Source organism: Sorex araneus, chromosome 5, assembly GCF_027595985.1.
Source record: "Sorex araneus isolate mSorAra2 chromosome 5, mSorAra2.pri, whole genome shotgun sequence".
Classification (NCBI taxonomy): Eukaryota; Metazoa; Chordata; class Mammalia; order Eulipotyphla; family Soricidae; genus Sorex; species Sorex araneus.
Window position 1 is genome coordinate 206,876,222 of NC_073306.1, and position 15,628 is coordinate 206,891,849.

At 53.7% G+C, this 15,628-nt stretch overlaps 1 protein-coding gene across 1 annotated transcript in view; it reads right to left on the bottom strand.

Annotated features, from left to right (window-relative positions):
- The window catches only part of WDFY3 (WD repeat and FYVE domain containing 3), a 284,440-nt gene that overhangs the window by 166,542 nt on the left and 102,270 nt on the right, over nucleotides 1-15,628 (bottom strand). The window contains 3 exon segments of the mRNA XM_055139598.1: nucleotides 1,298-1,382; nucleotides 1,384-1,422; nucleotides 13,039-13,249. Coding sequence (XP_054995573.1) covers nucleotides 1,298-1,382; nucleotides 1,384-1,422; nucleotides 13,039-13,218 — 304 coding nt within the window. The 5' untranslated portion in view covers nucleotides 13,219-13,249.

Sequence of the window (15,628 nt, forward strand, 5' to 3'; positions counted from 1 at the left end):
CTCCATTCCTCTCCTCTCTCTATCCTCTCCTTCTCTCTTTTCTCTCTCTCTCTTTTCTCTCTCTCTCTTTTCTCTCTCTCTCTTTCTCTCTCTCTCTCTCTCTCTCTCTCTCTCTCTCTCTCTCTCTCTCTCTCTCTCCTCTCTCTCTCTCTCTCTCTCTCTCTCTCTCTCTCTCTCTCTCTCTCTCTCTCTCAGTAAACTTCTCGGAAGGAGACGAGAAAGACAAGGGGCACAGAGTCACAGAATGGGCCCTGGGGGATTGGAGAAGGAGAGTGAGAGAAACGGGACAGCGAAGGAAGGGAAGGTTAGAGGAAAGGAAAACCGCGTCAGACCAGGCCGGCCCTCCATCCAAACAGACGATGGGGAGAAGCGTCAGAACTCAGTGGCTGGCCTTGTGGAGAGGAACAATGCCTACAGGGTAGCCTGAGAATGCTACACCGGTCAGATTATGGATTGGCCTTGAACATCATGCAAAAACTGCATTTTGTTGACAAGACACCAGAGAACAGTTGGAAGGCCAGCGTTGGTCTGAGCTGAGGCAGGATTCACCTCGTGGGTGAAAACCTTGCAGGTAATTTGTGCTCCCTAACGGAAGACGAGGAAAGGCCAGACACGAGGGAGAGGACGGTACGAATGCTCAGGTGGCTCTCTAGGGCAGCCCCGTCTATGAGAAAAAGAAGAACCCAACAGACGAGGTACAGATAAGGGTGGTGGGGCTGGAGCGATAGCACAACGGGGAGGGCGTTTGCCTTGCACGCGGCAGACCCAGGTTCGAATCCCAGCATCCCATATGGTCCCCTGAGCACCTGCCAGGAGTAATTCCTGAGTGCAAAGCCAGGAGTAACCCTGTGCATCGCCGGGTGTGACCCAAAAACAAAACAAACAAACAAACAAAAACAAAAAAACCAAAACAAAAAAACAAACAAAAAACAAATAAGGGGTGGAGGGGCCAGAGAGATAGTGCAGTGGGCAGCGCACTTGCCTTGCACAGCAGTGGACCCCAGTGGCATCTCTGGTGCCTCTGGCCCCAAGCACCACCAGGAGTGATCCTGAGTGCAGAGTCAGGAGCAAGCCCTGAGTACCACCGGGTGTGCCCCGCAAACAAATAGAAAACAGAGGAGCTGGAACCACCCCTCCAAGCCGCCACCCAGAGAAAGGCCACGCCGCTCGGAACAAGGCAAGCTTCCTCGGAGCGCGGGCACCGGCCGCGGGGAACTCAAATAGACCGAAGCCTGGTTTGTCTATGGAAACTTTCCAAAGACAATAATCAATCTATTGGCCGAGGGCGGGGGGATACCTGTGGATTTGTTTGATGCTCTCCTTCGAATCTCTGTCACCATCAGTCGTGAGACTTGTGTTGTGAACTGCAGAAGGTCAGAAAAATTTTTCTGTCATCGTATTTGGCGGAGCGTTTCCAAAGACCTGTGAACGAGAAACAACGTTTCAAGGAAGCGCTGGCACTGTTCGTCTCCTCGACTGTGACTTTCAAAGTACAGTCGGAACGGAAAAGAAAGCAGCCGGGTCCAACCCGCAGACTCACACGCTGACTGGGAAATCGGGCTTGTGCTGAACGCACAACCCGCAGGATCTCAGCTTTGGCACATTCTACTTTTTTTTAATTAATTTATTTTTTAATTAGTGAGTCACCGTGAGGGTACAGTTACAGATTTATACATTTTTGTGCTCATGTGTCCCCCATACAAAGTTCGGGAACCCATCCCTTCACCATTGCCCATTCTCCACCACCAGTAAACCAGCATCCCTCCCAACCCCCAATCCCATCTCCCCCACCCCACCCTGCCACTGTGGCAGGGTATTCCCTTCTGTTCTCTCTCTCTAATTAGGTGTTGTGGTTTGCAATAAAGGTGTGAGTGGCCACTGTGTTCAGTCTCTAGTCTTCATTCAGCACGCATCACCCTTCCCCCGCGTGGCCTCCAACCACATTTTACTTGGTGTTCCTTCTCTATCTGAGTTGCCCTCTCCCGAGCATGTGAGGCCAGTTTGCAAGCCATGGAGTCAACCTCCTGGTACTTATTTCTACTATTCTTGGGCGTCAGTCTTATAGTCTATTATTCTATATTCCACAGATGAGCGCAATCTTTCTATGTCTGTCTCTCTCTTTCTGACTCATTTCACTTAGCATGATACTTTCATGCTGATCCACTTATATGCAAAGTTCATGACCTCATTTTTTCTAACAGCTGGATAGTATTCCATTGTATAGATGTACCAAAGTTTCTTCAACCAGTCATCTGTTCTAGGGCACTCGGGTTTTTTCCAGATTCTGGCTATTGTAAATAGTTCTGCGATGAACATATAAGTGCAGATGTCATTTCGACTAAACTTTTTTGCTTCTCTGGGATATATTCCCAGCAGTGGTATTGCTGGGTCAAATGGGAGCTCAATGTCTAATTTTTTGAGAAGAGTCCATATTGTTTTCCAGAAGGGCTGAACCAGTCGGCATTCCCACCAGCAGTGTAGAAGGGTCCCTTTCTCCCCACATCCTCTCCAACAGCGGTTGCTTTTGTTCTTTTGGATGTGTGCTAGTCTCTGTGGTGTGAGGTGGTATCTCATGGTTGTTTTGATCTGCATCTCCCTGACACATTGTTTTGAAAAAAGGTTCTGGGGACTGGAGTGCTAGGTAGGGTATTTGCCTTGCACACAGCTGACCCGGGTTCAATTCCCAGAACCCCATAGAGCCAGGAGTGATCCCTGGGTGCAGAGCCAGAAGGAGCTCTGAGGGCAGCAGGGTACAGGCCCCAAACAAAAGCACGACAACAAGGCTCTTTATAGCCAGAAGAAATAATGCACCTTCTGAAACGATTAAATAGCTAATTACAGTTACATATGATAATAATTACAGTAATTATAGCACTAATCACACACATTTTTATATTTTCATTATCTGTTCAAACGTCATTACAAAGGAAAGAAACACATCATACTTATTTTTGCCTTCATGACCCAATTAGCACCCTGGCCGTGGTGGGGATGTTGACTAAGTGTGTCTGTGCATGTATACACTATCTGCCCCTCAGCCACATTTTGGAGACGTCTAAGGACCACGAAGGGCAAACAAGCAACGAGAACGTCAGCTGGAAGAGCAGAAGGAAAAATAAGAAAACAAAAGAGCAAGTATTAAGGAGACATAAAGAAAAAAAAGACTGAATAAAATCTAATACCAAAAACTATATCTGTATCATTCTTACATCACAAACTTTGACTCAAACATAGAAAGAAGTGGGGCAAGTGCATGGCTCAGAATCTCTCAGGCACAGACATACATGTATTTTAGGAGGTGGCTCCAGACTTCGTACTACACAACTGTCCTAGTCAGAGCATGTTACTGTTACAGCCACAGTAGCTACTACATTCCTTGGCAGTGCTCGTAAGTGGAGCTCAAAGTACTTACTAAGGCAGCTGCACAAGCACACAGCGGTACTGATACCTGGCTTTTCACAAAGGTGACAGGATAGCAGTTTTACGTAGTCTTTTTAAAACAGCAAAAAAAGTAACTGTACTTCTCAAAAACTCTTCAATAATTTTTTTTTCCCCCTCAGGAAGAACACTTGCCTTGCACGAGGCTGACCTGGTTCGATCCCTAGCATCCTATACGTAGCCCAGAGCACCACAGGGCTGATTCCTGAGTGCAGAGCCAAGAGTAATCCCTGAGCATTGCTGAGTGTGGCCCAAAAACAAAAACCATAAAAAAAGTTTTCTGCTGAGTAAGTTATGTATGTTGCAATTAAACTGAATCGCTTATAGTGAAGACCAATATTCTCCAACAAATTACATACTAGACATTGAGATCCTGGCCTAGGGACTATAATCCAGCAGACGCTTGTCTTGCACACGGCTGACCCGGGTTCAATGCGCAGCAAAACATATGGTCCACCAAGCCTGCAAGGAGCAGTTCCCGAGCAAAGACCCACGGGAAGCCCTGAGCACCACCAGGTGTGGCCCCAAACTGCTCCTGGGAAGGAAGGGAGGGAGGTGGGGAAGAAAGGAAGGAAGAAAAGAAAAAAAATAGAAAGGAAGGAAGGGAGGGAAAAGAAGGAAGGAAGAGAGGGAAAAGAAGAAAGGAGGGAGGGAGGGAGGGAGGGAGGGAGGGAGGAGGGAAGGAAGGAGGGAAGGAAGGAAGGAAGGGAGGGAATAGAAGGAAGGAAGAAGGAAGGAAGGAAGGAAGGAAGGAAGGAAGGAAGGAGGGAGGGAGGGAGGGAGGGAGGGAGGGAGGGAGGGAGGGAGGGAGGGAGGGAGGAAGGAAGGAGGGAAGGAAGGAGGGAGGGAAGGAAGGAAGGAGGAAAGGGAAAGAAAGAAAGAAAGAAAGAAAGAAAGAAGAGAAAGAAAGAAAGAAAGAAAGAAAGAAAGAAAGAAGAAGAAAGAAAGGAAGGAAGGAAGGAAGGAAGGAAGGAAGGAAGGAAGGAGGGAGGGAGGGAGGGAGGGAGGGAGGGAGGGAGGGAGAAGGAAGGAAGAAAAGAAAGAGAAAGAGAGAAAGGCCATGGCCCAGAGGCGATGGTCCAGGGGCAGGGGGCTTGCCTTGCATGCAGCCTGCCTGGTTTTGATCCCCAGCAGCAAATATGCTCCCTCAAAACTGCCAGAAGGGATCCCTGAGCACAGAGTCACGAGTAAGTCCTGAGCACTGTCGGGTGTGCCCCTACCCCAAATAAAAGAACTTGAGCTGCTAAGAGTGACACATATTTGAACAGCTGTACGCTCCTGTTACAAGAGTCTAAGAGTTAAAAGATGGTGTTTATAAAACACCTATATATTTTGCTCAGATAATTATTAGGCCTTTGGTCAAACTAATTGAGATTTAAGTAAATATTTTTATTAGAAGAACTTATGAGTAAATATCTGGTGCTGAGAATTATTACAAATTAGTCCATACCTGAGCATTATTAAGACAACTTTACAAGATAAGCGGCTCATTTATTAAACAGTGTAAGGCTGTGATTATCTAAGGCAAACTTCAGTCTGGGCGAATAATAAACTGTTCAACTCTTAAAAATGCAACTAACTCCACACAGATCCCGATATGCTTTATTTCGACAAGGAAATGTTTCCCTGAAGATGGGTCCTTGCCTGGGGCCAACGTGATAACACAGCAGGTAGAGCCTTCGCCTTGCACACTGCCGGGTGGGTGGGATCTCTGGGGTCCCAGAGGCTCCCCCGAGCACTGCCTGCTCACTCCTGCGTGCAGAGCCGGGAGTCAACCAGTGCAGTGCTGGGCGTGGGCCCAGAGAAGCAAACAAACAAACAGAAACCCCAGGCAAGTCTTGACTGAATGCACCACTCCAACATCAGCGTATGAAAAGCGGACTGTGTCCTGTGATTCTGAAAGACGGCTGCTTCCTTGACATGAACAGCCAAGCCTAATAATCCGACACGACGTCAGGCCTATTTCAATTACCTACTTATAAATATTAATTGTCACACACACACACACACACACACACACACACACACACACACACACACACCCTCTCACAGAGGCAATAAATATTTCCGATTTACGAAACAAAGACCCACAGGAAGCTTTGAGTGCACAGGTAAGCAAAGCAGATGCCATCCCTGTGCTCGCTGTGTTCACGCGGCAGGAGACGCAGGGAAAATGAGTCAATTCAAAGATAAAAGCCAAGGGGCCAGGGGCTGGAGCGATAGCACAGCGGGGAGGGCGTTTGCCTTGCATGTGTCCGACCCGGGTTCGATTCCCAGCATCCCATATGGTCCCTGAGCACCGCCAGGGGTAATTCCTGAGTGCATTGCCAGGTGTGACCCAAAAAACAAACAAACAAAAAAGCCAAGGGCCCAGGGGTGGGCTCAGCGGCCCTGGATGTGACGCCCTGAATGACAAACCCCATGAAGACAAGAAAAATAAAGGCGAGGAGGCCAGGACAGGGCTCGGGGGCCGACGCCCGCCCTGTGCTTCAGAAACGGGGTCCACGGCCAAGCTCAGCGCGCTCCCGGTGGGCCCTCGGCAGGGTGGGGGGCTCTAGCCCCGAAGCCCAGCCACACCTGCCCTGAGCATGAGCCCCGCCTGCTCCGTGACGGGGTGCGGCTGGGGAGAGGCCCCCCACTGCAGCCTGCGCCTGCGGGTCCCGGAGGGCTGCGGGAAGGGCGCCCCCAATGTTTCCTGTTCACCTGGGCGAGCCCCGAGCACCGGCCACTCTAAAGGCGAGTCAGAGCGCTCGAGCCGCCTCTCTTCCAGTGCTCTTCAGCAATTCAATAAAAATATGCAGACTAGAAAGAAGATTTACAGTTCTTTTTCTACAATCTTGAGCCTTTTTTCTTGTGTGTGGGGTGAGGAGGGGTCAGATGGGGGAAGTCCCACCCAGGAGGGACTCCTAGCTCAGTGCTCGGGGGCTCAGGAGTGCTGGGTCTGAAGCATGCCCCGCAGCTCGGTCAGCAGCCCATGGCCCCGTTTCCCGGGTCCCAAACTCAGGAAACGGCCAACTAAGGTCCCCGGTCACGGCTGTGCTCAGAGGGGGAAGCTTCTGCCTGGCCAGTGCTCGGCCCGGGGTCCCCTCATGGCACTGCACACAGAGAGTGACAGCAAGGGACAGTCGCGGGCACCGAGCGGACGAACGTGCGAGCCCAGCGCTTTCTCTGCCGCCCTTCCCTCAGGGCCCGAAGATGAAGTGGATCGCGAGGGGTGCTGAGGAGAGCGACTCGGCTCCTCCCATCCGCCCTGCGCGTCCTTCCGTGCGCGTGAGAAGCTCCTTGGAAGGGAACAGAGCGACACTCGCAGACCCCGTCCAGCCCGCACTCTGCGAGGGCTACTCGGCCGCCCGGGTTCCGGAGGGGCTCTGGCTGGGGACTCTTGGAGCGCTGGGTGCTGGGTGCATGTGTCGGAGGCAGGAGCCCCAGGGTCCACCCCCAGAGCCCATGCTCCCCCCACACACCACGGAGAGTACCCCGGGACCCCAGAGCACTGACGGGTGGGGCCCCCAGAGGTGCCGGAGGCAGGTGCCCGCACCTGCCAGTACTGGGCCTTACCCGCCACTGAGTGTCCATCGAGCCAGGCAGGTACCAATAATGCGGTTCCCTTTGTCCTCTTTCTGTTCCCCCCTTTCTTCTGATGCCGGGATCGAACCCAGGTTTCCAGCACGCGGGGCCTGTGTTCTGCCACTCGGCCACAGAACCAGTCATTTCTCACCCCCCTTGGCGGGAAGCCCCCTACGGCACTCCCGGCCACCCACCCCTAGAGCTAGCCCTTCCAGGACACGCGAAACAAGCAGGACTCGGGATTCCAGAGTGGCCCGTGGCACACGGACCGAACCCCCGGGGCTGGGTGGGAATAAAGGCAGGCTGAGGAATCCACGCTCGCACCCGGCACCGGCTCCGCTGCCAGAACCCAGGCCGTGGGTGCCGGCAGCCACAAAGCACAGTGATGAGGGATCGGTCACGACCACCCGGGGACTAAGCTCCAGATCACCACAGTACCCGAGTAGCTACACGGGAGGGCCTCGTGGCAGCTTGGGATTCTGCGTCCCCACGGCCGTGTTTGCAAGGGTCCGTGTGGGAAGGGGGAGCCTGGAGTAGGCGGGGCTGGGGCCGTCACTGCCCTGCCCTGCTGGGTCTTGCCGCCTGCGGCTGGCTGGCTGGCGGGCGGCGGGCAGCAGCTGCTAGCTGGGCAGGGCTGGGTCAGCTGCGGCGGCTCAACAATGGTCAGCCCAGAGTGCTGGGAGGGCGAGGCCTCGGGCGACCACCAGGGGCAGCCTAAAGGCCGGTGCCAGCTCCACACCACGCTCTGGGCGCAGCCCGGCAGCTTCCCGTTCCGTGGCCGTGAGAGAGGCTGGCATCTGGGCTCGCGGGCTTCGCCTGCCTTACTGGAGGTGCTGAGCTAAGTCTGCCCTTCGGCCACCGCATCCCCTCAGAACCCCCCGCCCTGCACCTCCACTCTCACTCCCACCTGTAATCCCACCATGGGGTCCCTCTCTGGGGGGATCGCTGATTTTTTGCGGGGGAGGGGAGGGCTTGGGCACACCCAGAAGTGCTTAAGGGGCTACTCGAGGCCTCAATCCTGGCCATGCTGGGGTCCACGCCAGGCCCCCCGCAGGCAGACAAGTCTCTCTCTCTCTCTCTCTCTCTCTCTCTCTCTCTCTCTCTCTCTCTCTTTCTCTCTCTCCTCTCTGTCTTTCTCTCTGTCTCTCTCTCTCCTCTCTCTGTCTCTCTCTCCTCTCTCTCTCCCCTCTCTCTCTCTCTCCTCTGTCTCTGTCTCTCTCTCTCCTCTCTGTCTCTCTCTCTCCTCTCTCTCTCTCTCCTTTCTCTCTCTCTCTCCTCTCTATCTCTGTCTCTGTCTCTCTCTCTCTCCTGTCTCTGTCTCTGTCTCTCTCATTAATTCCACCGAGTTAGGAAGCAGCTCTCTCACCCCCTCGCCAACCATCTATTTCTCCTGTTTGCTTCCTTTGTTTTGGACACACCCACTGTGCTCAGGACTTCATCCCCCTGGCCCCGTGATCAAGGATCACCCCTGGCAGTGCTCAGGGGACCAGATGAGGTGCCCGCAGTCAAAGCCCAGTGAGCCACATACAAGGCAGGTGCTTGACCCCTGTTCTGCCCCTCCGCCCCTCGCCCCCAGGATTCCAAGCCTCTCTCAGCTCAGGGACGCACACCAGTGCCTGTAACACAACATTCGCTTAATTCTCTCCCTTCGTGTCCTAATCTCCTCCCCAACAGGCGCCTCTCTTCGAGTCTGCAGACTCGGGCTTCCCGGGATTAGACTCTATCTTATCTCAGAGACGCCAGTGCACGGCACAGTGTATGACACAAAGTGTATCTCCCGGACACAAACTAAGAATGCACAGTGGCAGAACAAAGGACCCAGCACACAGATAATCACGGAATCCACAGGGTCGCCCTTCTGGCCAAGACTGTCACACTGGCACTCTGTGCCTACGAGTAATATATAACGGAGACCCTCCTTAAGCAAACAGCTGAGAGCCTTTACTCTCTCTTTACTGCCTTTACTTTAGATGCAGGAAAAACAACATAAACGCAAGTTCCTAAAGACAAACACTTGCCAAGTGCTTTATGTACATTATCTTATTTAATCTTCGACTATTCACAGACAGATATTCTACTTCTTTTACAGTCCAGAAAAGTGAAGACTTCTCTACTCTGGACCGCTAATCTCTGGATAGAAGGAACCAAAAGGAACACCGAGAGGAAACCGGAGAGGAAGTGAGTGGCGGTGACTGCACGGGGCCCAGCTGTCTCCTCTCCAGCCTGACGGTTGGACGCTCCAGGAAGGAGATTTGGAAATCCCCCCTCGGGGAGCCACACGACCAAGCCTGAGGGATCTCCCCCTCAGAGCCCCGTTAGATACTGGAAGGTTCGCCCCGACACATGTCACGTCAATCAGCATGTTGATACTTCATTTGTAAGTATCAGGTATAGACAGCTATCACCAGACAGCAGAAAATGACTTAGTAGGGAATAAGAAGTTTTAGAAAGTAAATTTTGGAGCAAAGAACAATGCAAGAAACAGAAAAGTGACTCTGGAAAAGTTAGTGTCTAGTTATTAAAGTATCCAAAAGTCACAAAATCTGAACAAAACTAATATTTTCAAAGAGAAAACACACAAAAAATTTGACTAAGAGCATAAACTAGAAAAGCTGTTTCCTTAATAAATGGTCTTGAGAAAACAGGGCAGCTTCATGCAAAAGCACGAGACTGGACCATTATCTCATGTCTTGCACAAAAGTGAATGTGAAAACTTCAAATATCAAGTTTTGAAGAAAACACAGGCAGTGAATGCCCTGCAACTGCTTTTTAGTTGATGTCTTTAGGGACTCAGCTGCAATGGCATGGGAAACAAAAGCGAGACAAACAAACTGGGATTACACTAAACTATAAAGCTAATGCCCGATTCACGTAAATAACTCATCAATCTCAACAAGAAGACATGTTCCAATTTAAAAATGGGTAGAAGGTGAGGCTGAGAGATGGCACAATGGGGAAGGTGACTGCTCTGCACGTGGTGGACCCAGGTTTGATTCCTGCCATCCCATACGGTCCCCCAGGCCTGCCAGGAGTAATTCCTGAGTGCAGAGCCAGGAGGAACCCCTAAAAACAGCCAGGTGTGTCCCCAAAATGAAACAAAATTAGTATGAGGCTGAACAAACACTTCTCTAAGAAAGAAACATGCTGGGGCTGGAAAGTGTGTAAGGTGCGTGTCTTGCATGCAACCAAGACATGTTGGACCGTGGCACTGCATGGGGTCCCCGGAGAACCGTAAAATGTAATCCCTGAACAAGAGACAGGAGTAAGCCATGAACACAGGAAGGAAGGAAGGGGAAGGAAGGAAGGGGAAGGAAGTGGAAGGAAGGAAGGAAGGAAGGAAGGAAGGAAGGAAGGAAGGAAGGAAGGAAGGAAGGAAGGAAGGAAGGAAGGGAGGGAGGGAGGGAGGGAGGGAAGGAGGGAAAGGAAGGAAGGAAGGAAGGAAGGAAGGAAGGAAGGAAGGAAGGAAGGAAGGAAGGGGAAGGAAGGAAGGAAGGAAGGAAGGAAGGAAGGAAGGAAGGAAGGAAGGAAGGAAGGAAGGAAGGAAGGAAGGAAGGGAGGGAGGGAGGGAGGGAGGGAGGGAGGGAGGGAGGAAGGGAGGGAGGGGAAGGAAGGAAGGAAGGAAGGAAGGAAGGAAGGAAGGAAGGAAGGAAGGAAGGAAGGAAGGAAGGAAGGAAGGAAGGAAGGAAGGAAGGAAGGGAGGGAGGAAGGAAGGGAGGGAGGGAGGGAGGGAGGGAGGGAGGGAGGGAGATGGCAATTGGTCAAGGGAGATAAATCTTTATGACTTACCAAGGAAAATGCAAAACAAAATTACAGTAAGAGTTGCAGTGAAAAATGGCTTATAACAAAAAGACTAGAAAGAAGAAATGCTGGGTCTTGGGAAGGAAGCTGCAGGAATATAAACTAGCTCAACCCCTGCAGAGAGCAACATGGAGGCTTCTCAAACGAGTAAAGCTAGAACTGCCCCATGCCGGCTCAACTGCAGTCTGCGCTGGGTAAGCAAGCGGACCAGTGCCCGGGGCCAGAAAGACGGCTCCAGGGCGGACGGCGAGCTGCAGACGCAGGGCCTCGCTCACGCCCAGCCCCGCAGGGCCCCACGGAACTGCAGGGCGACCCGCAGCTCTCACAAGGAGAACTGCAGCGAGTCTGGGAGTGAGCTGCCGCGTATGTCCCCCAGACTCACCCTCCAAACACAAACAGAAAGTTCCGGTAAGCCACAGCGATGCATTCTTCCGACACTCACCGCAGCGCCATTTGTGATCGATGAACTGTGCCAATGAAGAGAGACCCAAGGCAGGCGAATGAATGAAGAGAGACCCCAAGGCAGGGGAATGAAAGAACAGAGACCCCAAGACAGGGGGATGAATGAAAAGAGACCCCAAGACAGGCGAATGAATGAAGAGACACCAAGGCAGGCGAGTGAATGAAGAGAGACCCCCAAGGCAGGCGAATGAATGAAGAGGCAGTGGCTGGACACACAATGGATCCAATTCTATTTCACTAAACAGAGGATTAAAGCTTGTTGTCTGTGACCAATCGGATGGACTGAGCTGGGTGTGTGCGTATGTGTGTGTTTGCGTGTGCGTGCGCATGCCAGACTAAGTCAAATAAATCAGGAGAGAGGCAAGTATTTGATGATTTTACTCTTGTGTGCTGACCTCAAGCAAGCAAGGAAGGCAAGAGGCCACGCCAAAACAAACGTTGGATGCTGACCACAAACTACATTTTTCTCAAGGGTGAAAAGGGGGAGGCGCTCAAAGAGGAAAAGAAGGGGTGCAATGGGCTGTCCTGGGGCCCGGGGTACTTCGTGGGGGGGAGCGAGGTGGGGGAACATACGTTTAAGGAGTGTGAAACTGTTTCAGATGAGCTCTGGATGAGTTTCGGGGCCACACCTGGCAGCGCTCGTGGAGGTTTGCACCTGGCTGTGCTGGGGGTCCCTCCCGCTAACGCTCAGGCCACTGGAGGCATCAGGCAGCCAAGGACGGTCGACCACCAAGGCACGCACCAGCCCACCAAGGCATCCCGAGGGGGCTCCCCAGAGAGTAAGATTCCTCAGCAAAACTTCAAAAGGAGAAAAATAAGGGACCAACATTTTCCAACAGAAAGACTGACCAAGTCCCAAACACATGCTGTGAGCAGGGAGAGAAGTCAGAGAGAGGAGGGGTAGGAGAGCGGGTACAGTCAGAGGGAGGAGGGACAGAGCAGGGGAAAGAGGGGGGCTCGGCAGGCAGAGAGAAACGACACAGAGAGTGACGAGGGTCCAAGAGACAGAGACGAAGGCAAAGATGCACTGAGACACACAGACACGGGGACGAAAATCGAACCAAAGGAGAGAAGAGTCGGGAAAAGGCAGGGGGGCAGTGGGCGGGGGAGGGGGAGGCGCAGTGCGACAGTCCAGCGGGGAGGACATGGGCCGTGCCCATGGCCAGCACGGGGGTCTATCCCCGGCACCCCACACGGTCCCCTGAGAGAGACAGAAGTGTCCCCTGAGTGCAGAGCCAGGAGGAAGTCCTGAGCACTGCCAGGAGTGGCCCAGAATAAACAGAAAAAGACAGAGAAGAGAAAAGGAGGAAAGAAAGAGCCTGGGGGAGAAAAGGCCAGGGACCAAGCAAGACACGAGAGGGACAAGCTGACAGATACAGTCATGTTACGGACTCTGGGGAAAACAGGCCGTGCAAGTGGGCAAACAGCGGTGGCATACCACAGGGCCATCAGACAATAAACACCGAACACTGACTGCTCCCCCCGTGAAGATCTGACACAGGGAGCGGAAGGCAGGGGAGCGCCCAGAGTCCCCGGGTTCTGTTTCTGTTTTGGGGGCCTCATCCTGCGGGTCTCAGCGCCACGCCTGAGGGTGGACCCATGCGGGAACCCCGTACGCAGAGGCAGCCACAGAACACCCGGCTTCCTTTCTCCCCCCACGCAGGGGGCTGGTGTCAGGCAGAGTGCCCCTCGGGCCGAGGCAAGGGAACCACGGACCCAGCACGCAATGAGAGACGCTGCCCCCGATGCCCCCGGGCCGCCGCCCCGCCTCACCCTGTTGAACACCGGCAGCATCATGTACAGCTTCTCCTCCTGCTCCTTCTGCGCCATGTGGCGCGGCGGGTGGCACAGCTCGGTGAAGAGCCGGCGCAGGTGCATGAGGCCCAGGGCGTTGTCCTGCGGGCTGCACTCCTCCTGCCGCGGGCGCCCCATGATCCTCTTCACCATGTTCATCTTGGCGGCCGGGCGAGAGACACTCGCAATCCTGGGGGAAGGAAGGGGCAGAGAGGAGCGCTCAGACGGCCATCATCATCATCATCATCACCATCATCATCATCATCATCACCATCATCATCATCATCATCACCATCCTCCTCCTCCTCCTCGCCGGGACGGGCGAGCCCGAGTGGGCTCAAGGACAGAGTGAAAAACAGGAAACTCCGTCCCGTCTGCTTTCTTAGGCAGAGACGGAAGAGAGCAAAGCTACCTCCAATAAAGAGTCAGGCACAGATTTCAGTCAGGGCACTCAGTGCTCCGACACGGCGACTTCGCTACACTTTGTATATATAAAAAAAAAATGTCTAACATTAAACGGGTAAGAAATAAGCGTTGGAATTCAGTGAGTCCTGTCAACTTTAACAGGGACGCAGACATCTGGCCCGAGGGCTAGTAGGCTGCTCCTGGCCGGTCTTCCGTTGAGAAGAAAACGAGAAAAGAGTTGACTTTTACCTCAAAACACCCGAAACAACAACCCACAAAGCGCTCTACTCAACGTTTCCCTCCTGGGAAGTAAACTTTGGGTACTGTGGAGTGCTGACTCTGCCGTAGTGGGAACACCTGAGAAAGAAAGGTAGCGATGCCCCTCACGTGTGCCCGTTTTCACTGCGCGTGACTGGCCAGGGGGCCTCTGGGTGAAGGCGAGAGACCAGCCCTGAGCTATTTAGTTGCGTTTCCCTTTTTTTTTTTTGGTTTCTGGGTCCCGCCCAGTGACATTCAGGGGTCACTCCTTGCTCTGCACTCAGGAACTACTTCTGGGGTGCCGGGGATCCAGCCCAGGTGGGGCTCAAACCCAGGTGGGCCGCACGCAAGGCCAGTGCCTGACCAGCTGCACTTCACTCTCCAGCCCCTTGTTTTGTTTTTTTAGGCTTTTTTTCCCCCAAGTGCCGGAACTGAGTGCAGAGTCACGGTATACGAGATAAGTGCTCTGTGGTTGAACCACATCCCCAGCCCCAATATCCCAACATATACATTATCAATATATACGTTATAAATCGTAAGGTGACAGTTCAAATTGTTTCACTACAACCCACTTTCTTCAAACTGCAGCCTGAAGCCATTTGGTATGTCCCTTAGTGGACAGAGAGGCCGAGGGGGGCTGGGAGACGGGACACGCCGCACACACGCCCGAGTGTCAGCCCCAGGGCCACTCGGCCCCCCAGCATCCCTGGGAGGTACTGGTGGTCCTGGAAGTGCAGGACCCTCCCATTAAACCACTCAATGGTTGGCCAGAGACCACTGGCCAATGGCCCTCTTAGGAGGCCCCTCCCCGCCCCTCCCCCCAGGTACAAAGATATCAAACGCTTTAACAGTAACGCACAGGGTCCAGGTAATTATTATTTCATGACACTTATTTAAGGGAAAGGTATTTTTGTGTAGAGTGAACCACCGTGTAAACGGTTTTCATGGCTCGGGCTGCAGCTCGGAGACAAGCAAGCCGACCACTGGGTTAGCACGGGGACCAGAATCAATAGCACTCGGCTCCCGACCACCGTGGAGCCGGCAACCCGCACGCTTCAGACCCCCCCCCCACGGGATTCCTTGCAACAAGGAACCGCGGGGACGGCGAGCGGGACACAAGGCCAGCGGCACTTCAGTCTGCAGGGAAGCAGAGCCAACCTGAAGACGCATTTCGAACTCAGAGCGTCACCCCGTGAGCGGGGGCGAGGGGGACAGCACAGGCAGCAGAGGGAGGGGCACTCCGCCCCGCATCCCAATCGGTGCCCCCGCACAGCCGGGAGTAACCCGGGGTGCAGAGGCAGGAGCACTGTTGGGCGTGGCCTTGAACAGCATCAACAACAGCCCCACCCCCACGCTGCCCGCACAGGCCGACTTGCCCTTGCCTGAGGAAGGAACGGCCGGGCTAGAGCTGGTCACTCAGTATCGCCCCATTGACCTGCAAAGCTCCGAGAAGCCGCACCTTCAACCTTCCCTGGGGATGCTGGCGCGGGTCCTCCCTGAGGTGCGGCCGTGGGCCACTGTGCTCTGTCAGGACCATGGGCGGGGGGCCCTGGGGTGACTCCCAGCGGGGGAGGCAGACGAAGAGCAGGGACTTGCCGCAGCTCCGCCAGCCTCGTGCCTGAGCAAGAACAGCCCTGGCGCTCCTCGACCCCCCGAGGTAGGCAGAGGGTCCCAGAGAACCTCCACGTACAATAAGGATAAAAGTTCCTCTGGTTCTGAGGCTGGAGCCATAGCACAGCGGGGAGGGCGTTTGCCTTGTACGCGGCCGACCCGGGTTCGATTCCCAGCATCCCATAGGGTCCCCTGAGAACCGCCAGGAGAGTGATTCCTGAGTGCAGAGCCAGGAGTAACCCTGAGCATCGCCGGGTATGACCCAGAAAGAAAAAAAAAAAGTTTCTCTGGTTCA